This window comes from Pleuronectes platessa, chromosome 8 (assembly GCF_947347685.1).
Source record: "Pleuronectes platessa chromosome 8, fPlePla1.1, whole genome shotgun sequence".
NCBI lineage: Eukaryota > Metazoa > Chordata > Actinopteri > Pleuronectiformes > Pleuronectidae > Pleuronectes > Pleuronectes platessa.
The window spans coordinates 15,756,414-15,778,767 of NC_070633.1; the positions used below are offsets into that span (position 1 = coordinate 15,756,414).

Sequence of the window (22,354 nt, forward strand, 5' to 3'; positions counted from 1 at the left end):
GATGATCCTCCGTTATGTTCACTGCACTCGTTCACATTTCAGAAATAAAGTTCCATATTAATGGTTTTCAATCTTTTCAGGTACAGACCTATGGTAAAAGTGAAAGTTTCAAAACTGGATTTTAAATCACATTGACAAAAAGAAAACTCACTCTTGTTTAACTCCTTTACTTTGCCCCATGATGTGCGGATTGGCAGCACGTCCCTGGACCCTCCCCCCAGAGCACAGACCTTAATCCCTGATAATCTCTGCATTCACTGAGAGCTGACAGTCATGGCTGCACCGAAGGAGAATTTAATGTCTCTTGGAAATCTGACCGGCGCTGACAGAAACACTTTCACACAACAAAGACAGCACAGTCTAAAACACAGGTAAGATTCATTGATGCTGCCTTGGAGTCAAAGAGTGGTAATCGGCTTTCTTTCACAAATTCAGCGAACACAGTAAATATCCTCTGACAAATATGAGCATAATACAGTTGGACTGCTGCAGAGATCTGTACAGTGTTGTCTCAGTAAAGATTGTTAAATATTTTTATGGAAAATTTAAAGTTCAGTGTAAAGTGTGTGTGTGTGTGTGTGTACTTGCACATATATCTATGTGCAAATCAGTTGGGGCTAGGAAATGCATTACGCAGATGAGTTTCCTCACTAAACTAGAAGTAGAAGTGTGTGTAGGTGGGGGTGTGTCATGGGTGTGACACTCTAACTCTATGCACTGCCTCTTGTCTTACAGTCTTCACGGGCCAATGCTGGTGCGAGCTGACTTTTCAACTCCTCAGAGTCGCCAGCATCTGTAAGTGCACAGAGAAAACAAGCAAGGTGTTGCAATGTGCATCATTGTGTATACGTTTGTGTCTCTGACTTGTTTTGTGTTTGATGCAGCAGAGAGATGCATCTGAGGAGGCGCTGGCAGGAGCTGACGGAGAGAGAGCGTTCAGCCCAGCAACACAACAGGCAGCTTCTGCAGCAGTTTGACACAGCACAGGACGCACTGAGAGAGTTGATGGCCCGCAACGCTGCCATGAAGACTGTCCGGGTCAGACAGACAGACAGACAGACAGACAGACAGACAGACAGACAGACAGACAGACAGACACACAGACACACAGACACACAGACAGACAGACAGACAGACAGACAGACAGAAACACAGACAGACAGACAGTATAGCTCAGGAAAAGAAGCCTCGTGCTTACTGACTGTAGTTGTACTTTATTGCTGCCTTTATAAATTACTTATGCTTAACACTGACTTTTGACCCTTGTAGATAGAGTATGAGAAGTACCTGGAGGAGAGCGCCCCCCAATGGCAGCAGCACCTCAAGGAGAAAACTGCTCAGAGGAAGGTCTGAACAATTATCCTCATGCAGTTTTTAATTTTCAGTAATGCAGTAATTTGATTCAAAAAGTCCTTTGTGTGTTTATGAAACTGGATCATTGTGAAACCGTTTTTTTGACAGAGGATGGAGGAATATTTTACATCATGTCTGAAGAATTCAAAGGAAGAACAAATGAGAAAATCCTCTGCAGAGCAACTTTTACTTTTACAAGGTTTGTTCTCTTCCTCACTCACTTTAAGTATATTCTCACATGTATTCTTCTTCTTTTAGGGAAATATAGATATTTCCTGATTTACTTGACTCCAATGAATGAATTTCACAGGAAATTTACACAATCTTTTTTCCAAAGCTATGCTGTCCTTAGTGTCCTATTTTGCTGAGCTATTTTACTCATAGCATCACAGCAGCTCCCCTTAATTTCCATGTCACATTTAGCATTTATTTCTGTTTGCAGGATTAAAGCCACAGAACTGTTCTGCACTTCAAGAGAACAACAAACAAAACAGCTGCTCAGACAACAACCAGGAAGTCTCCTCTCAGCTGCCCTGTCATTCTTCCTGGCTCACCCAAACTCAACCCCAGTCAGCAAGGTTTCCCACCAACATTCCCCATCAACCGCAAGGTTCCTATCTTGACCTTTCATCTCATCTCCCGCCTCCTTCCATCCTCCCTCACTCCCACCAATTCCACCACCTCGCCCACTTGCTCGCTCAACATCCCCTCTGGCCCAGGCAGGATCAACCAGGCTGGACTTCCCTTCAGTCCGACAACCCCTTGTCCTGGATGGCAGGTGCTACTGGGATCCCCTCAGCCTTTGAGGATCTGTGGGGTCAGCTGCACATGGATGAACCTCCACACGAGAGGTTGGTGGAGGCTGAGACGAGAAGAGCACCAAGAGAGACGGGTAGTGAGAGCAGGAGCAGTCACTGCTCCCAGGAGCTGGACATTAATCCAGGTGGGAAAAGGAAACAAGCATTGATTGCATAAAATGTAGTGTTGGTGTTCTTCTGAATGTAACTGTAACTTGTGTGCATGTGTGTATCCAGTTCGTCTGTCCAGTGGCCAGGCAGAGAGCAGTGAGAGTGGCAGAGACTCCAGTCAGTCGAGCAAAGAGAAGTGGAAGAAGAGGGAGAAGAGAGGAAAAACAAAGCGTACGTCTTCAGACAGAGAAAGCTGCAGCTCTCAGGAGTAAGTAGATCTACACTGATCAGCCATAACTGTCTTTTACTTTATGTGTATCTTCTTTTTATTCCTCTGTTTTATGATCTTTCTATATTTGGATTGATCTCATTGCTCTCTGAGAATTGAGCACTTTGTAACTTTCGTTCAGTAAGTAATTGTTATTATTTCTGACTTTATATTTTACCAATCATTGCTCTCCTTATTCCTGTTGTTTGTTCTCACCTATGGTGCACGACAAAGTTAACACATTTTTGTCCCTCTAAAATAATATAATAATAATACAGTAATATAACACTGAGACGGGTTATTCTGCAATAAGAGTAGGCTACTTTTACTTATGCTATATGTTCACTATGTTTTTTCTTCCAGTTTCATTAAATGCAGGGATGAAGTCTTTATAACAAAATACTTCTTCTTTATTCCTTTTTCAAGCTCATCTCAGACTTCCAGTGCAATTGTCATTGCTCGAGTCCCAGTGGTCCAAAGCGATGCCTCGTGTGGGAACAGCAGGACAAGCGGGGGTCAGACGACCAAGAGGAGGAGTGGGAGACTCGCTGTGGGATCACCACAGATCGAGAAGGTGGCGAATGACAAGACCAAGAGTGAAGGAGAAGACTCTGAGAGTCAGAAAGAGGACAGTCACTCCACTGGAGAGGAGTCAGGAAGTCAGAGTGAGGACTCCAGGAGCAAAGATGCAGAGAATCAAAGTCCTGTTGACAAATCAGACAGAGAGGAGGAATCGGAGAGTGAGAGTGTGAAGATTGAAAATGGAGATGCAGAAAAAGAAATTCAGGAGAGCAACAGTGGGGCTGAACAAAACAGTGAGGAAGAGATGGATGAGGAAGAAGAGGAGCATAAGGACGATCTTGGAGATGGGGCGGAAAATAAGAAGAGTCAGGGAGATGAAGTGAAAGACGTGAGACATGTGGATGACGATGATGATGATGATGATGATGAGGTTTCTGGCAGGAAGAACACAAAAGAGGAAGAGCAGACAGAAGCAGAGGATGAGTCAGAGGATCAGGGAGATGATGAAGACAGCATTAAGGATGAAGATGGGGAGAAGAGAAAACAGGGTTCTGCCTCCTCTCAGGATGAAGAGGAGAATGAAAGAGTCGAAAACAAGGTATTTGAAGTTGAGGAGGGGTCTGATGAAGAGCAGGATGGAGAGGGAGAGGAGGAAGAGGAGCAGAGAAGTGACGAAGCAGGAGAGAAGGAAAGTGATTCTGATGACAGTATCATCTCACCACAAGAAAACAGGTAAATAACGGAAGTCAATGATTTTCTCTGACAATGACTGAACGTGACTAAATGAAATATTCTATTTTCAGACTGAAGAAGATTAACATAATTCAAGAGGAAGCAGCTGAAGATGAGGATGATGATAAGTCAGGGAGTAAAACAGGATCCTCAGACAGGGAGGAGTTCAGCGAGGACGATATCGAGAATCTCCTCGCACCTCAACAACAAACTAAGAAAACGTGAGTCCACTTTTTAGGTCTGTGATGGTGAAAACACATTGGAAAATGTTTCTCATATCTTTTTTATGATCAAATTTTCAGAGACAAGGACCTGAAAGTTGATGACAAGGCTAAAGGTAAAGTATCAGTTGTAACTAATCATAATGACAGGATGAGATGAAGATTAAATAGGTTTATGTTCACTTTCTTTTCCAGCTACTTGTGACAATGTGGAGATTTTTCAAGTGGAGGACAATTCAAAAAAGACGGACCAACAAAGTGATTCGGATGAGATTGATGACTTTTACGACTAAATGTTTTTTAAATGACTAAAACTGAGAATCCGTCAATCCATTATCTACACTGCCCATCATGGAAGGGTCACAAGGAGGGAGGCTGGAGCCTATCCCAGCTGATACTGGGTGAGAGGCGGGCTTCACCCAGAGCCAACAGATAGCTCCAGGGACATTCATGCCTACTGCACGTCTTGGGACTGTGGGAGGAAGCCAGAATACCTGAAGAAAACCACCTCTGTACCACCGTGCCACCCATAAACCTGAGAATGAAGCACAGAAACCTACAGGGGTCATAAAGACTGCAGGATACTAAGATTATTTATGAGAGATAAGGTTAAAATACTGTATCTAATGTTGCATATAAAAATTGTTTTTCTGACTAAAGTTTATAGCTGTATTTCTCCTTTGTACAGAACCACAGATAAAGGTTTAGTACAGGAAAAGAGCAGACTGTGAAACAAAAAAGTCATTTTCAACTGTTGGTGTGGAGGTAACACAAACCACAGGCGGACAATAACATTCTCAGGTAGAAGAAAAGAACATAATCAAGTACAAATGTTGTCAATAATTTATTGAAGAGATTATTTCTGCTGAGGCAGAGAGACAGAACCCACGTTCCATCTAAAGAACAGTGCACACCCTCAACATGTTGGTCACACCAGACTGACTGAACTGGGTGAGGTGGTTTCAACAGTTCAAGAGTTGAGTTTACATATCTTACATCAGAGAGCCTGCAGAGGGCAGCGTACTGAGCTGCTGACAAACTGGTCCCGCTCAAGTCAGGTCGCTTCTGGTGACGGTGAGAAATACAAGTCTTGCTAGATTTTCACCACCTGAGCCGTCAAACAGGGGCTCGCTCTTTTCCCATCCTCTGACGTGGCGTTACGCTGAATCATCAGCCTGCCGTAGGTCCCGCCCACTTGGCCTTTTGTTAGCCGCCCAGGATTGACACAGACGCAGCCAACCACATCCTGAGGACATGAGAAGACAAGGGTTTACAATGGCTCATTTAAATGATCATTTAGAGCCTGACCTAATGAAATCAGTATTATAATTGTTATATTAATATCACCCAACAAAAAAAACATATCACTCCAGCTCTATACTCAATAAATAGTCTTTTCTTGTTCTTTAGTGTCACCTACAGTCTAACAATGTTTAGTCCTTTATTACGCTTCCTGTAAATGTGGACAACATATCAATGTCATGCAGGGAGGTTTGCACCTTAACAAAGTAGCGCAGCTCAGAGGGAATGATGAGAAGGTCGGGGGTGAGCGGCATCTGACCGAAGCTCTGGAACTTCTCATAGTCCATGTTGACCTCCTCCACAGGCGGATACAGCGGGTAGTAACTTCACAGACACACAGAGCGGAGGCGTTAATGTTCAGAGTCCTCAGAAACAGATAAGAACAAGTACCCTCAGGATTCCTACCTCCTCTGCGTCAGAATGTGTTTCAGTATGCGGGAAAATCTGTCCGATCCGGTGCCACTGCAACACAAACCAAAGTATCTTTTAACATAAAAATATAGAGTGATGACAATGCTTAACATATTTATCTTCATTTGAATTATGTGACACTTTCTTAAGCTGTAAAATGTAAAATTTCGTTTCAGCATGAAGTGTCCCTCACCAGCTGATCTCCTCTGCGCCCATGTGGAACAGTATGTCAGTGGATGTCACGCCAAAGGTCACCCCATCGATCAGGAGGGTGCAGGGGTCAGGGACCAGGGTGACTCGCTGCAGAGAATAGAAAAGAAAACATACTGATCAAGATGTGTGACTTCGCACTTACACATGACTAAGCTCAAAAGCCTGTTGCATGAGCTCATCAAGTCATAAAGACAAGCAGTTTGTTTAGATTTCACGTAGAACACCACGTTTTGTGTGTGTGAGAGACCTGGGCCTGGTCCTTGCTGAGGTTTGGTAGAGTGAAGGGAGGCTGTGGGTAGATGAAATGATGGTGGATGTCTCTCTGTGAGGGCACGAACACCAGATGACAGCCAACACTGGATAAAAGAATCGTACAAAAACCAAGGTTTCTGATTTAGGGCACCATACAAAACACCATGAGGAAAAATGTGGCTTCTCGGAAGGTTCAGAAGTTGAATCAGTCCGATATGAGATTTACCTTTTGGTCCCATCCACAATGCTTTCAATGCATCTTGAGAAAATGGCCTCAAACGTCTCAGTCACCTGAGCTTTCTGTTGGAGAAACAGAAAGATGCTCACATCATGACATGACAAATGAATCCTTGAGCCAGAAGCTCAAAATAGTAATGAGATTGATTTAATATGCTGGATTTATATTACTATTATAATGTTTCGTTTATAAAATTATTTTCAAATCACAAAATAAAATTAAAAAAACAAAAAAAGTGCAGATCTTCTGGAAAAAAAACGGATTGTATTCAATGTTAACTTACCTCGATTTGTTCATGTTTGGAATCCACAAATGGGCCCAGCTGGAGAAACAAAGGGACAATTAGGAAACACACAGGTAACAGAGACATTGGAGGTTTGTACGACCGTGACAGGGTCATCAAGACCCCAGAGAATTTGTAGCAAGGAAAATAAATAAATTCTTGATAATCTGCTGCAAACAGGCGCACACACACAATTTACTTCCAGGTTTTATAAATCTTGTCCCTGATGATCTGCGTTAAACACTAAACATCTCCATACACCAGTCTCTGTGTGTTTCCCCCAACGAGACAGTGTCGACATGTTGGCGCAGATACATTTGCAGCCGCCATTCCAACTGTTGACTTATAATTTACGACGCCTGTCCTGCTCTTCAAGTTTGATGTCAGACGAGAATGCTTAATGTGTTATTAACAGGTTATTAACCATGAAGAGCCACATTGCTATCTACAAACATCATCTAGGGTACATTCAATACTGTAAAAAAGAAAGTATGCGTTCTCATAACAGCCAGTAAACTGAGGTTGTTCTATGAGCAATTGTACACAACTAGCTACACAAGGAGACTTTTGTCGAAGCAATAAAGATTATTCTCCATTAAAAAAAGGTTTTGATACCAGTAGGCAGACATCAGGACGATCTCTGACGATGATACTGATCAGATCCAGCAGAGGGTCAAAGGTCAGAGTGTCCGACGTTGTGAACGGTCCACAAGCCACAAGGACATTCATCGGTTCTGCAAATGCACGGAAACACACGTGACTTGGTTGATGTGATAAGAGACAAAACTATGGCCCATGTCGTGCTGTCAGATCTGCTCTGCGTGAACATGTTTGTTTGATCTCTAGAGGACATAGAGTTCTCCAAACAAATCAGTAACAGTAAAGTGTGAGGAAAGCATTGTTCCTCACCTTCATCCATCTCCATTTTCATCTCAGGAGTGTAGAAAGGAAGAGGGACGCTCTAAAAGAAGAAAATACAATAAACGGATTTAGAGAACTACGTCATTTTAGATTTTTAAGTAAATGTGGATTTAGAAATTGTCATCTTTGTCGCTGTTAACGTGTCTGCACTTGTTGTTGACTTGGAGCTGACCTGATACAGTTTGGAAGCCACCAGTTTTCTTCCTGTTGTGTTCATCCCCTCCATCACCACCACCTGCGGAACGAGGGCAGACACGGATGAATCTGTTGAATTCCTCCACAGTAGTTTCAGTTTTACTAGAAGGCGACAGTTGCTGATTCTGAAATATGTCGTTAATGTCAGAGTTCTCGGTCAGACGTTGGGCGAGACTCCCCCCCAGGTCTTTGGCATCCTCTGTTTCTCTTGGTGGTCCCATAACCTGCTGCACAAACTGCAGTGCACAGGCAAAGCAGAGCCCACCGTGGACATTCGATTCATTCATGTCTAAACAAAACAAAATCTATACAGCAAACAAGATTTTCACAGGAGACCCAGTGTCCTTCTGCGCACCTGACCAGGAAACAGGGAGTACTCTTTGAGCTCCGATAGGTCGACGGGTACTTGCTGACCACCTTGCTCTGGTCCCGCCTCCAACAGGACCGACTGTGCGTTCAGTTTGCCGTTACTGTCACAGCACACCTGTCCCAGCACTGTCATACTGTCCTACAGGTGGAGAGAGAAACACGCCACACTGAGCAGGCAGGTCATGATGATACAAAGACTTGACTGCTATTTACTATTCTAGTAATCTAATATAACTAATGTGGATTACACAATGAAACCATGGTCACAGCTTTTCCCCCCTTACAAAACGTTTCTTTAAGAGTTTTTGGAAACACCTGGAAAATGTAACCTTCATAACTAAAGTAGTATAAATGAATAAAAAGCTCATTTAAAAAAAGGTTGGACATTAACTTAATCACATTTGTAAAGCTGTAGGTTAATTTGAAGTCAAAACATTATTGAATGTTTTTCACGACGTTGACATCTTTACCTGCGCTGGCAAAGAGACGGGAGAGAACTCTTCGATGTTGAAGTGAGATTTGAGGCTTTCTCCCAGCTCCTCGATCTTGTCCGTCAACACTGAGGAAGAGAGATGCAAAACTCTCTAGTGCAAACTGTGACAGTTGGAGTCGGTTTATCTTTATCATCCCAGGGGGTCAATTAGGCTCTCAGCAGTTTTCAACACCAGTGCACAACTTAAGGACATTAAATAAGAAAAAAGATGAGAATACATAAACATCCAATTCACAGTTCTGTGAAATTGCAATGAAATATTAAATATCTTTGCAAAAGTCAGTTGGTCTACAGTTGATTTGACATCCCAACAGCTGACGGAAAAAAGGATCTTAAGCACGGTGTCAGGTGTTCCTCCAGCCTGATGGCAGGAGTCAAACTCTGCTCACTCCTACCATCTTCACTCCACATCAAATTTTATGTAAATGTATAAAATCAAGGGACTGTTATGTTTTGACAGAAACCAGGGTCTAGAATTGATATGACCATGAATAAGGATGTACGGTTTATACCATTTCGAACATCTCGCAGCCTTTGGAACATGAACTTGTAGCTGCAGCGGAGGGAGTCTTCAGAACTTTCCAACAGCTGCAGCTGGACGCCTGCACCTGGATCCTTCCTGCCGACCCAGCGGGTGCCCTGCACAGCCCCGAACGTGACCACCACCTCCCCTTTCCCCCCCCGCTGGCTGTACTTCTGTGAGGGAGTTGCACTGCAAAGAGAGAGAGTGAGAGTGATGAGCAGAGTCAACAGAAATCCACTTGATCCAGGGAATCACTCGGGTGATTCTTTTAGTATCACGGCTCCAAAGTCAAATTGTGTATCGAACTGTTGATGTGCTCGGCTGGGTACCTGGGAGAGAAGCTGGCGGGAGACAGCAGCAGCCCTGGGCTGGTCAGCAGAGCTGCAGTCCTCTTTGAATGAGGATGTTCAGGAGTGGTCAGCGCTCGTTTCTGAGAGCCCTGCACAGACAAACGCGGTGCAAACATGGTCAGAGCAGATCACAGGGAGTGAGACCCTTTCTCTCAGACTCACTCTCTGGACAGCTAGTGAGTCTTAAATGTGCAGAAACAGAAAACTGTCAAATTTTTGGATGAGAATAAATCTTTTGTTGTCAAAATTTACCTTTGCAGGAGTAGAGTAGGCATCTAGAAGATTGTCTTCCTCTTCCTCAGCTTTGATTCTGAACAAATGGTTGTTAAAGACTAATACAATGACATGATAGAGACACTCGTCAGAGACAACAGGTGGATTCAGAGGGAGAATCGGTTGTAAAGTTAAGTCAGAGTCCAGCTTCTATTGTCCTAGGAGTTTAATTTTAAAAGATACAGCTCTTGCAGTGAGTTAATGTCTCTGGTTCTGTTATGACTTTCTTCTTTCCTGGAGCTTGGTTTGACTTTCCTCTTGTTCAACACCTGCAAAAAAGACGGACAAACACAGAAGATATAAATAGTTTTCCTAACTTGTAGCTAGAGAATCTACCTTTTTGTGACCTTACGAAAAGTAGATTATTTTAGAGCCACTATGAACTTGTCACCTCATGCTTGAATTGCTCCAGAGTGTCCATGGCGAGTTTTACTCCATTTTTCGTGCTGCTGCTGTAGGCTACCCACTCCAGCACCATCTCATCTGCCTGGATCCTGCTGCAAATACACAGCTCCACCACTGATGGAGCGAAGAGATGGATGTGAGGAATACGCTTCATGGTTGAATTGAACATAATAAGAAGGTTATAAGCACTTTCATTTCTTCTACATTGTACATCTGATCAGTCTCAAGTTATGTCTGCAGCATGACAATGAGCCCACACACAGAGCCAACTACACAACAGCGGTATTCAGAGTCAAGAACGAGAAGTCCTGACACATTTGATCTGATCTCAACTAAATGGATTCAGTCTGTAATTACACAAAAATAAACTAAGACCAAGCACAAACAAATCAAAATCAATGTGCTGTGAAGCGATCAAGATTTGGCACAAAGGCAAATCTAAGTGTTGGTTTGCAGGACTGGGAGGAGTTGAAACACAACAACAACAACATAAACAAAGTAATCACTGCATTTAAAGGTTGAATAGCATGTGAGACTAGTCCCATCACATTGCACCCAGGGCTGGACGATATGAGAGTATATCGCATTAATGTCGGTTTGATGCTCAGCCCTATGAGCAGTAGTCCATAGGTGTTTACATGCTAGCAGCCTCTTTTCAGTCACTTTGCAACGGACGTACAGAAATCAGCCTCGTTAGCCACTTACTCTTGTCGAGGGTCGACTCATCACTACAGGGGATATCGAACATGTCCAGCTCGGACTTTAAGCTCTCTGCGCTCACTGGTGCCATTGTTTCAATGTGTCAGAGCTCCGGAGAAATCCGATCAACACAAGAAGCTCATTTCATTTTACCGCGAAAAAACCGATGTCGCTGTTGGCGGCGACCGGAAGATACGTCACATCCATAAGCAATGAAAAGTGGAAGTTGTTCTTCTTCTTGGTTTAATGTCGGTAGACTGCATTGCCGCCACCTATTGGGCTGGAGCGTAGATGAGAGGATTGAAAGGTGAACCAAAGAAAAGAAAGTAAAGAAACAATAAATAATTTATTTTCCTGGTCTCCTTTAAAATGCAGATAGCTGCCACGTGTTCTTCCCAGTGTTTCTCCTAGGAGATTCTTTACTTTTTTTTAAATTCAGAAGCATACTACAATCATGATGTTCTTTTTATATTTCTTTATTATCTTGTCTAATTCATTCTGACCTGCCTGCTGCTGTAACAAGAGAATTTCCCCGATGTGTGGCAAAATAAAAAGCTAATATTTAATATATAATATAAAATCTATCTATCTATCTATGACAAATACCAAAATATCAAAAAGACTGAGCGATGGCAACAACAACAATATACAAACACAAAACCACACATATACAAAAAAGAGAAATAGGTAATGGTCAATCTGGAATTAAGGTACATCGATTTCGTAGAGACACTGTAAAAAGATGGATTGGAAGATTCTGTAGTGTGAAGGCAAGCCACAACTTTAGATCAGAAGTATATTTCAAACTGGATAAGAAGCTGCAGCAGTTAAGTCAGCTGATATAGTAGTTAATCAGAAAAAGATAAAAAATTGGAGTTTCATCTTCTCATACGAAAAATAATTTCCTGTTTTTTAAAAACATATAAATTTGATTATTTTTTTCAAAATATGAATTGATGCCGTTTGGTGCTGCAGGATATTGTTACGGGCATTTTCTATTGTTTTCTTGACGTTTAACTAACCAAATAATTAATAATAATGCAATAATTAGTTGCAGCCTTAATATAGATCTCCTTTAAAACATTTCTATCTTTTGAACTAAAGTAAATTTTGGGTGTGTGCAACACATAAAGTAGAATAACAAAATCCAAGTATTTTTCTTGTAATCAAAGGTTAAATAATTTTTCTTTATTGTATCACCAGCACATTTGCAACGTCATGAATATTCACTCCAGTGTTAACTGCTTTCAGAGGTTTCAAACTCAACACATCTCTTTTTTATAATGACAAACTCAGACAGTCTCAGATTTCTGTCCTGGTGAGTCCATCACTCTCTTCCTCTTCCTCCATCTGTGGGAGCAATGATGTGTTGTTAGATAAAGATAACAAACCAGTCATCTGACATTAATGAAGTGCTGCTATAGGAACTGGTTGCTGTATGTGAACAAACATCCCACTCACCTGAGCAGAGTAGCACCGGCCTCTGGGTGTGAATTTCCATGATGTCACCTTCCACAGAGATTCACAGAGGGAGGCCGACAATTCATGGGTGTCACGCACCTGACAAACATGCGTACACATTTGTGACTTCTCTCAGATCATCAACATGAATATGAACATGTGTTTGTATGTAACATGATTATTTACAGTCTAGCTGTTAGCATCTTTGTGTCGTGTCTTTTCAAATGATTTTCTATTTAATATTTGAGTATAAGTATCTGCATGATCATTTCAATAATAATTTCTTTCTCACACCTTCATGCTGTTCAGACAGGCGTTTCTGAAGTCCATGTTACTGCTACTGCTCACGATACTGATGGACGAAGAGAGAATCACCTTGACAGCTGAACGCAGCTTCTCTTGGTGCTGTCATGTTGAACACATCAGATACATTATTTCATTATTTACTTGATCTATAAGGTATAAGGTCAAGTTGTAGAGAAAAAATGACCCCCACAATCTCCCAAGCTGAAACTTTCTTATTGCTTGTTTTGCCCGACCATTAGTCCACACACAAAGATTTTTAATTCATAAGGAATAAAAACAAAGAAAAGCATATAATTCTGAGATTTGAGAAGGTGGCACAAGCCAATGGTTGGAAGTGTTTCTTAATGAATTGATGAAAGGATTATTCAAATATTCATTCCAAATCCCACTTGTATGAGGTGTGTCATGCTTGCCCTTTTCCTGCGCTGTTGGGCTTTCAGTGTTTTCTTTAGCTCAGTCTGCAGGGCTGCTGTGACTGCCTGCCTGTTGCTGCTGAGAATATCCTCCAGGTGGTGCTCTATCAGGGCCTCTGTGGCTGTAAGAGCATTATAGATACACCAGTTATCACTGTGGCTGGAATAATACATAACTCTTGTATCGTAGCTGTTTAAGAATAAATGAGGGAAGGCTGTCTGTAGTGTTTTGTGAGTCTGCATGACTCAGTTTCTCTCACCCATAACATCAGAGAGCTGCGAGGTGAAGGGGTCGCTGTGCTGCAGGAAGAGGAAGAGCAGGAGACCCTGCTGCATTGTGGGAACAATTGATTCCTCCCCCTGGTTTTCTTGCTCTACTTCATACACAATGCCACCACTGAGCACAAGATCTGCAGAGGATGATAAACATTTATTTTCTCTTAAAAAAGACAACAAGGAGTAAATAAAGGGGAAAGTCTCTCTAAATTGTAAAAACATTTCAAGTCCAAACTGGTTGAAGACACTGTTGCATCAAACAAATGGGAGACACACCCCTGGGTAGGGCAGATAATCGTTTCTACCATTTGGTTTTATAGATCTAGTTTGAATAGCTTAATGCCGAAGTAAACCTACCTCCATTAATGTAAGTGTTTGCTCTCTGACTACGATCGGGGCTGAGTGCATTATGAGACATTTCATTGTGAATGTATGAGCCACGTACATCTCATGTCGACCTGTGGTTTCTGATTCACTGTGTCAACTACGGAGGAGTCAAATACATAATGCAACAGCAGGTTCTGAGATGTCGGTCAGTTTTTAGTTTTATCACGATTTTACTTTGTTACAAACATTAATGCTCCCCTGAGCAGATGTAAGCATCTTAATAGGATGATGAAGTGATAAACATTATAACTGCTGAAACACAAGCATCGAAGCAATGTCACTTTAACAATGTGTTCGTGCGGATGTTCACATTAAGCAGAATTCATGCAGCTCTTTAGCCAGCAAATTAGGCAAAATCCTCATTTTGATTGCTGTGTAATCATTGCTATTCTAACCAGTGCATAATTATGATATAGTTTTAGTTTTTAGTTGCAAATCCACTGAATGATCCTGATCAAAGGTAAAAATGTCAAACTCTGATACGGATTTCTGGTATAAAGCAGGATGAGAACCAGGGTCTCCAGAGTCTCCACTGTCTTCATCACCGTCCAAATCATGGTTAACACTTTCTTCACCCCAGATTCCACACGACACTTCTCTTATGTGCAATATGATAGTGTGCAACAAGACACAACACTCTGTTTGCAACCAACTTAAACCACTGGTGCAGATTATATTTTGACCGGAACATTACTCATAGGAGACGGTCATTTCAGTGATGAGCCCCAGATTTACACTGTTGACAGGAAATGGAAAAAGTCTGTTGTCGTTGAGCGCTGTCTCTTTAAAGTACTTTGTTATTTTGTTCTGTGTGTGTTCTTTGTTTTTTGTTCTGAAATAGGATCTTCTTTTATTTCTCTGACTCAAATTATGGGCTCTTTGGTATTCATTAACATTTATACAAGCAGCTACGGGCCAGGGCTGAACGCACACTCTCTAAACAGTCACAGGTGGCTGAGCTTACTCTTCCACTCAGACTGAGAGAGGTATGTCACTTGCTTACTCTGTGAAGAAACAATCCTTCTTATAAGATAAACTAAAATGTTTCCTGTTCTGGTGTGTTGTTCCCATCAGTGGTTGTTATCTACCTTTGTAAGAGGAGCAGTGGAGGCCGTGCACTCTCAGTTCTTCACAGCCCAGATGAGCAGGGAGGTTCTGGAAGAAACCCGAGGGGCCTGTAACAGGAACATTACTGGGGCTGTAAACCAAAACGTACACACATGTGAAGTCAAGGAAGACTAATTATAACCATATGCCCATACAACCTCCACAGAGTCACCATGGAGGATCAGTGATTTTACTCTGAGCCCCTCTCCCTCCTCAATGACTGGTGAGAGCAGAAACCCTGAAAAGGAAACTAGTTATCGGTATTGTGATTTCAGTCTTTTGGTTAATTCCCAAATCATATATTACCCTGTGCGAGGGTTGAGGGTTCTCCCTGGTGAAAAAGATCAACTATTTAAAGAACTAGGCCTGGGACTTGGAAGTGCTGGCCATTATCCCTGCAGCTGGTTCCAGTGCACCCTGGAGGTCACAGTGTTATGAAGCTAGTTGAATCCCACCATCTGCAAAAACAACAGACATAATCCAGAGACCACAATGACACTTAACGCCCCCCAATGATTGTTTCTGGCCGAGGAGGTAAAGAGGGTTTTCCACTAAGGCGGGTTGGTGGTTCAATCCCTGGCTCCTCTAGTCGGCTTACCAGGGTGTCCTTTAGCAAGAAACTGAAAATCAGCAAAGGATATTTGTATGTGTGTGAGCTGGGTTGCCAGATTGGGGTACTGCAGCACACAGGGGCTAAGGAGTGTGACAGGCTGGACGCTGAGCTCCCCATACAGGCCTTGATCCATGGCTCGAGCTGGGACACTGAGCAGCAACCTGTCTCCGAGGTCAGGGTGTCCTCCCAGACACCAGCATCCTTTCTTAACACACTCTGGAGGCCTTTGAACCCAGGAAGAGATAAAGTGCTTCATGCAGACTAAAGTAAATAATTTGTCTATATTGAGATAAATATGATATAAAATGATAAAACAAGTTTTCACGACACATTTCTTCCTGAAAGTAGGATAGCATAAATAAATAATTTAAAAAACAACATTACTCTGTGTTACAGCTGACATCCAAACTCAATGAGGTCTCTCCTGCCTGTGCAACTCTACTTTTCATTTTCACTCTGGAGGAAAATGAACACAGGGTCAGTGTTTCATAAAACAGAGGCTGATATTGCCATCCACCATTTAAAATAATGAGCTGCTGCATTACACCCATGAGAGATTAACTGGAGTAGTGAGACTTTATCTTTGTGATTATAATGATGACTCTTTGTCAATATTATTTGTGTGTGAGGCTTTTTTAATTTAAATTTCTTGAAATTAATTTATACAATAACTAAGCACAAGGTTGTTAATTAACATGTAATGCAGACTTTCAAATAAATGCAATAAGTGATTTTGTTTACAAGCGTATTTGTGGCTTAGTATTATATCAGAGTGTACCTGAATTCTGGTTGGAGGGTCTGCTGGTTGAGTTTGAATTTGAGGTGGATTTTAATCTGTAAAATTATAAAGAGTCAAGTTTTTGCTAACTAGATTTGCTTATAACTATGAATAGGGAAACAGATGATCTCATACCCCTGCATTAGCCAAGCTGAATATGCGTAGGAATGTCTCTATGTGGGTTTTCCACTCTGGACTTAAAAGTCTTGCATCTTTCATCTGTAAAGTGAAGAGGGGGAAACAGAGAGAGACTAGTTACTGTCACTACTGAGATTTGAAAGGAAATACACAAGAATTTCCAAGTTAAAAATGTTTGCCTCCGTTTGAGTCTTGGGGCTCCACCTATTGACATATGTGCAATTCTGGTCCAATTATAAAGACCAGTAATTTGTCCCTGCACAGAGGCTGCATCACAGGACAATCCAATACAAATAAGCTGCTCTGGTGCTTAAATGTTCAACGATCAGTAATTATCATTCAGGACAGCAGGATGCTAGGAGGATGATTGTTGTTTGTACCTGAAAGGAGAGGAGTAATCTGAGGGAACCATAGAGATCAGTGAAGGCAGTCAGCTCCTCAGGGTCAGGCTCAGGACACGGCCACGAGCAGGGAAACATGCTCGCCTTCAAATCTGTGAGATCTCATGAAGAAAACAGAGGTTCGATAGAACACAGATGCATTCACACTATGTGTTAGGTTTGTGTACATACCAGGTTGGAGTGCTTTCATTTTAATCCCAGTGCACCAGGGACCAGTAGCTGCAACTGTACAAAAAAAGGGAAAACGGTTACAACACCTGGCCGTTTGTTATTGTGATCATTGTTTTAGACTATTTATTTTACCTGGTTTTAACAGAGGTTTGGAGCAGTCACTGCCCTTTAAATTCTCTATACAATGTGGGGGTGGAGTTAATCCCGGGTGTTATATCATCTGATCTAAAAAAAATTCTACAGTGCAGGCTTCACTCAGTGAATCCTCAAAGATTGTGGATTATTAGAACTGAACCTAATATCTAACTTGTGTTCACCATTATTAGACAATTATACTGTAGAACCAGTTTGTAATTGTAAATGGTTTGTTCAAATGTCTGCTGTGATCCACTGCCAACTCTGGATTAGCATGATGAAGGCTAACAACATGCTAACAACACATTTTATTCCTTTAAACTTCAATCCTCTCGTCAGTAAGTGATTTTTACAGATTGGTAATAATGTAAATGTGTTTGCTTGAGGTAACACACTGAAACAAAACTTTTTTCTACTATTTAAACCAGTGATCAGTAATGCGCGGCTTGTTTCCTGTCAGATGAACTGCAGGACGACCAGTGTTAGCCCCTGTTTGTTTACACCGATGAGACGGCTCATGTTGTGGGTTGAAGAGTTCCCGCTCACCTGTGCAGTTTAAACTATGAGCAGAAGTTTCAGTGTCAGTCCACAGAAGAACAACTAGTCCCCCGGTCGTCTTTACATCACGCTGTCGTCTCTGCTTCCCCAGGAGCTTCACCAGCCTCAACACCTGCAGCCATCACAACACCTAGCTCAGCAGGCTAACGCTACACATGCTAGTTAGCTTAAAGTGAACGGTCTCTAATTTATAAACTACAAACTGTCAATTCATTATAAAGTACAGACAACAACTATACCAACTAAAAAGTAAAAACATTGAAAGATAAACTGAAAGCATTACCTGCTGGATTTCTCTCAACATTTTAGTAAACTACTGACCTGACATCACTGAGAAAGTGCTACTGACGGTTAATCAGGAAAATGTACTTTTTTTTATCATCCGAGGTACATGTACTGTAACCTATTCTGTAGGAAATTAATAATGTGATTTATATCCTTATATGACTCAATGGGGCCTTCACATAAAAATAGTATTTTATTGTTGAAGTTAGGTTGTAGCATTATTGTTATACGATAAATATTATAAGCATAAATACATTAATTTTACTTTAAAAAAATGTTAATTTATGCTAAAGATAATTGCAGTTTTCTGTTTGATGTGTTGATTATTTTCTTGATTAATGGAGTGATGACTTTATCATTACTCATAATAAATAAACGCCTGGAAATGAAAGGTCACACATTTAATAATCTTGGTCAATACCGTGAAATGTGTGAGTGAGGGCTTTTACATGAAAAATGACCTAAGCAATTATCTAAATAGTTTTTCTGTTGGTAAACTATTCTCAAACTGAAGTACAAGTTATTCAAAATTGCACTTATGTTCAATATGTGAGTAAAATTACTTTGTAACATACCAGCACTGAAGTGTGAGAACTTTAAATAGCTGCTATAAATCAAGAGGTAGAGACCTCAACTTGATTTTTGTAATTAAAAAGGATTTTGTTATGCTGGTGTCATTAATCCACAATAAAACTCTGGAAATGTTTATTACCAGTAAAATATATAAAGAATTCATTAACTTATTCAATGGTTTAGTGATATTTTCTGTAACTTGGTGGATAATACTTATGTATATATATAGTAACACTATTAGGCATATATAAACAGCACATAAACATTAGCAGGTATACAGATTTTTTTAATGTTTTCATTAATATGCAGTATTTGTTAACATCAGTCACTTCCATTAAGATACACACCAGTGTCCAATAGATTTTAGTTGTTATTGTTCATCAACAAACTTAAATATGATAACAATTACATTATACTTTGTAATAACTATTTAGGTAACCTAACTGAAACTCACAAACTTTTTTCTGAAGCCTTCATGTTTGTTTTCAATTTGATGCGACCACTGTGTACCTCTTTATACTGTGCAGGAAGCGTTTTTCAAGTTTAGCAGAGCTCTCAATAGTGAGCCACACAAATAAATGCAATCCTGACCAAATAGCATAATCATTTTATTTGAATTCATTCATACATTTCCAAATGAAAACAAAACGGTATCAAAAGGTAGCAAATAAACTGCCAAAATATTTCTCAATTTTTTCTGTCAAGCTTTCACAATTAATATTTCTTATAAATATATATGAAGCATTCCTTCGACATGAGTCACTTCCCCTCTCTCTCAGACCACTCCTTGTATCCTCCAGCATAATTACGAGCACTGAAACAGAGGGCAAGCACAGAATAGAACAGTAGTCATCATTACATAACAACTTCAAATACTCATGGATATCAAAAGCATGACGTATGTATGTGTGTATTATTTAAAGGTAACAGTTATTTATTTACTTCACATATCCTAGCTCTTGGGCCTTGCTCGTGGCCATTCCACCTCGCTTGCCCATTTGGCAGTGAAACACCAGCTCGGGGGCATCCATCGGTGGCTTGGTCACCCCGTACTTGGCCTTGAATTCTTCTGGCTGCATTGCAAACGCAGCTTCAACTGTATCCACTGAATGAATGAACAAGCATAACTTTAAGATAACATAAAACATTTAAATGAATTGGAAAATATTTGTAACCTGACGAACCAGACTCAAGTGCAAAGATGCCTATCCAACACGACACACTGGTATTTCAGGTATACACAACACCAGCAACACACCCAGAAGCTAAAGTCTAGTTGTGGATGATTAGTGGGAACCGTGGGGACCGTGGGGGGAAACAAATGAAATTCAGCAATCAGGATGAGTTATATGGTTGATATCAACGATTTCTCTTCCTGTAAATGAAAATAAAAGAAGTTCACCTGGGATGTGAACAGATCCTGGAATTTGCCCTTTGTCCACTTCTCCTTGGGAGCGGACATCAACCAGGAAGAGATTCTGTCTCTTTTCTAGAAGAGCTTTCAGATCCTCATAGGACACTTCCTTGTTGACTGGAAATAACAGAGAGAACACATTAAAGACATGTAAAGTGTGAACAGCCATTGTTGAAAACTTCCATAAAATTGCATCATTCACTCTTTAGACACAGATTAGGCATAAAGTGATAAAACAGCCTGACATAACATTTTATTACTGACCATCATTTTCCTGCGATAGGTCATAATATGTAGCTGTAACATGATACCTGCTATGTGGCTTCCTTACACAGTAACAAGCCAGAAGCCTGATAATTACAGATTTGTCAAATGGTAGGGGCAACAGGTGTCAGCCAAGATGTGACTGATACATGTTAAATACTCTTTATTTGCTGATATATATTTATATATATTTAGTGTTTCCATGATTAGTTATTCAGTCACAGAAGGCTACCCATATCATTTTAATAAACATAAAAATGACCATAATGTCTTTATAAACAGTGAAGATTTGTATGCACAGTTGTGTGGATCCGTTAGGCAACTCTGGGGAGCCAGATAATTACATATTTTGTTGTTTAGTAATAAATACAATCTTTGCAGAACACATACATTACATTTTTTTTCAAATGCCAAATGGTAATGCACTGTTACTTAACATTTCATGAAAGAAATGAAACAGTAATGTGCAAATATTTTGTAATTCGTCTATGACCACATACTAACTTCCTTTGGAATGTATCAACAGCCTGTAAACTTTTTACAGCCAGTTGAGAGTCTTTCTATTATTCATGTATTCTTGGATTTTCACCTTCTCATCCTGTTGATCAGTTCAAAGTTCTGAGGTATTTTTTACACTATTCTTACACTAAGCATTTTAGGATTCACTCAGAGATTTCATTTTCGCAAATATGCCTATCAGGGGACTATAGTTCATGTTGGATTTTGACCTGTGCTTTTGCTCATCGGCTGAGTCCCGTTGTAGAAACCACCTATGTTTCTGTCTCTGTTTTCATCCCGGATTTGCTGATAATTAGTGGAATCCATTCTTCCCTGAATTTGAGCTCAGATAGTTGCCACACAACCCAGAGGAGTTATACTTCCTCCCACACGCTTAGCGGTTGGAAAAGAGGAGGGTGGAGGTTCCTAAGCGCTGATGAGTGATGTGACCAAAAATGCCACCATTTTTTATTTCATATTAAAGTTCAAAGCTGACATTGACCTTTTTGCTGGTCCTCACAAATCCAACGAGCTGTTTGAGGGTTAAGACTTGGCGTTAGGGTTGTAGCGTCCTCCCAACTATAGAGAGACGTGCATTTGTGTGTGTGAATTGGTAGTACAGGTAGTTCTCTCATCATGTGGTTTGTGGTATGTTGCTTTGGTGACGGTGAACTAGACAAGGGTTCCCTGAGGATACACCCAACATCCGGTCTGCTGAGTCATCCTGAATCTGACATCTGTACAATTAACACAGAAAACCTCAATATCATCATAAACAGAGACGATATCCTCATTTGTTATTTATCTCATCAGCTGATGAGATACCTGCAAAGATACCCACACAGTTTAAACGACCTGACAACATAAATATACGGTTAATGCAACTTTCGGTGTGATTGTTTTCTAAATAGACGTTAGAGAAACAGGCTGTTTAACGTAAACTCGATTTAAGTTTTAAAAAGCTCATGTTTTGAACATTTAAGCTCATTCATTAAGTTAAAAGAGTGAGTTAAATTATGTCTGTCTCAGAGAGAGAAGTGGAAACTCACCTGCGCCGGCCATCCTGCTGCAGGACAAATGTGAGTGCACCTACTTCCTCACATTGTTCTGTGGCCCATCATTGGTTGAGACACCGGAAAAGGCGGGACTTACGTTGCATGACTCCAGCTCTTGACCAATTATCCAAACTTCCTGCGGTTTATAGCTTTAAGACTTTCAAAACAAGAGTGGGACAGATACCGGGCTACAAGTCGTTGAGGAGGAAGAGGCTTCACCGAAGTAGAGGCAGCAAAGCACTGCATTCAATACCGTACAAAAGTATCAGAAGTAAAAGTACTCAGGGTAGTGAATTGAAGATTTCAATGTGATATTGTTATGTATGCAGTACTGTACTGTACACAAGTTTCCGAATCCATTCAAAGTTATGGTATGAATACTGTTTATCAATCAGTTCATGACACACAAAGTGAAATCTGAAATAATGATAATAATAAATATCTGATCTGAGATCAGGGCTCTGTGGAGGTCAATCACTCCTCACAGACATTATTTCATGTACACAATATATTATTGCTTCATTTTTGTTATTTATTTATTCTTATTTGTGACAAAATTATGTTTATGTTGCATGCTGATTATATAAAAA

The 22,354-nt window shown here is 40.8% G+C and overlaps 4 protein-coding genes across 4 annotated transcripts; 1 reads left to right on the forward strand and 3 right to left on the reverse strand.

The window, feature by feature from the left end:
- The first annotated feature begins 273 nt into the window (after nt 1–273).
- On the forward strand, nt 274–4,578 carry LOC128445579 (protein starmaker). The gene is made up of 11 exons (XM_053428332.1): nt 274–371; nt 736–795; nt 885–1,038; nt 1,270–1,347; nt 1,829–2,072; nt 2,132–2,296; nt 2,388–2,529; nt 2,956–3,783; nt 3,855–4,004; nt 4,086–4,120; nt 4,200–4,578. The coding sequence occupies exons 1-11, from the start codon at nt 274–276 to the stop codon at nt 4,295–4,297; spliced, it is 2,052 nt and encodes a 683-aa protein (XP_053284307.1). The 3' UTR covers nt 4,298–4,578.
- Nucleotides 4,579–4,835: 257 nt separating this feature from the next.
- pola2 (polymerase (DNA directed), alpha 2) lies at nt 4,836–11,159 on the reverse strand. Its single transcript, XM_053428079.1, has 18 exons — nt 10,938–11,159; nt 10,219–10,346; nt 10,011–10,096; nt 9,807–9,864; nt 9,534–9,643; nt 9,194–9,393; nt 8,659–8,747; nt 8,175–8,327; nt 7,797–7,859; nt 7,613–7,664; nt 7,319–7,437; nt 6,704–6,742; nt 6,409–6,482; nt 6,178–6,286; nt 5,911–6,017; nt 5,712–5,768; nt 5,504–5,630; nt 4,836–5,250 (listed from the first exon to the last, which is right to left on the reverse strand). The coding sequence occupies exons 1-18, from the start codon at nt 11,020–11,022 to the stop codon at nt 5,098–5,100; spliced, it is 1,809 nt and encodes a 602-aa protein (XP_053284054.1). The 5' UTR covers nt 11,023–11,159; the 3' UTR covers nt 4,836–5,097.
- Nucleotides 11,160–12,099: 940 nt separating this feature from the next.
- zgc:195212 (DUF4554 domain-containing protein) lies at nt 12,100–16,889 on the reverse strand. The gene is made up of 9 exons (XM_053428333.1): nt 16,791–16,889; nt 16,273–16,328; nt 15,523–15,718; nt 14,863–14,986; nt 13,372–13,521; nt 13,112–13,233; nt 12,687–12,797; nt 12,393–12,491; nt 12,100–12,281 (listed from the first exon to the last, which is right to left on the reverse strand). Exons 1-9 carry the CDS (start codon nt 16,887–16,889, stop codon nt 12,234–12,236), a joined length of 1,005 nt encoding a protein of 334 aa, XP_053284308.1. The 3' UTR covers nt 12,100–12,233.
- A 2,235-nt stretch (nt 16,890–19,124) lies between these two features.
- tstd1 (thiosulfate sulfurtransferase like domain containing 1) lies at nt 19,125–21,896 on the reverse strand. Its single transcript, XM_053428086.1, has 4 exons — nt 21,759–21,896; nt 19,936–20,064; nt 19,476–19,638; nt 19,125–19,347 (listed from the first exon to the last, which is right to left on the reverse strand). The coding sequence occupies exons 1-4, from the start codon at nt 21,769–21,771 to the stop codon at nt 19,293–19,295; spliced, it is 360 nt and encodes a 119-aa protein (XP_053284061.1). The 5' UTR covers nt 21,772–21,896; the 3' UTR covers nt 19,125–19,292.
- Between the last annotated feature and the right edge of the window lie 458 nt (nt 21,897–22,354).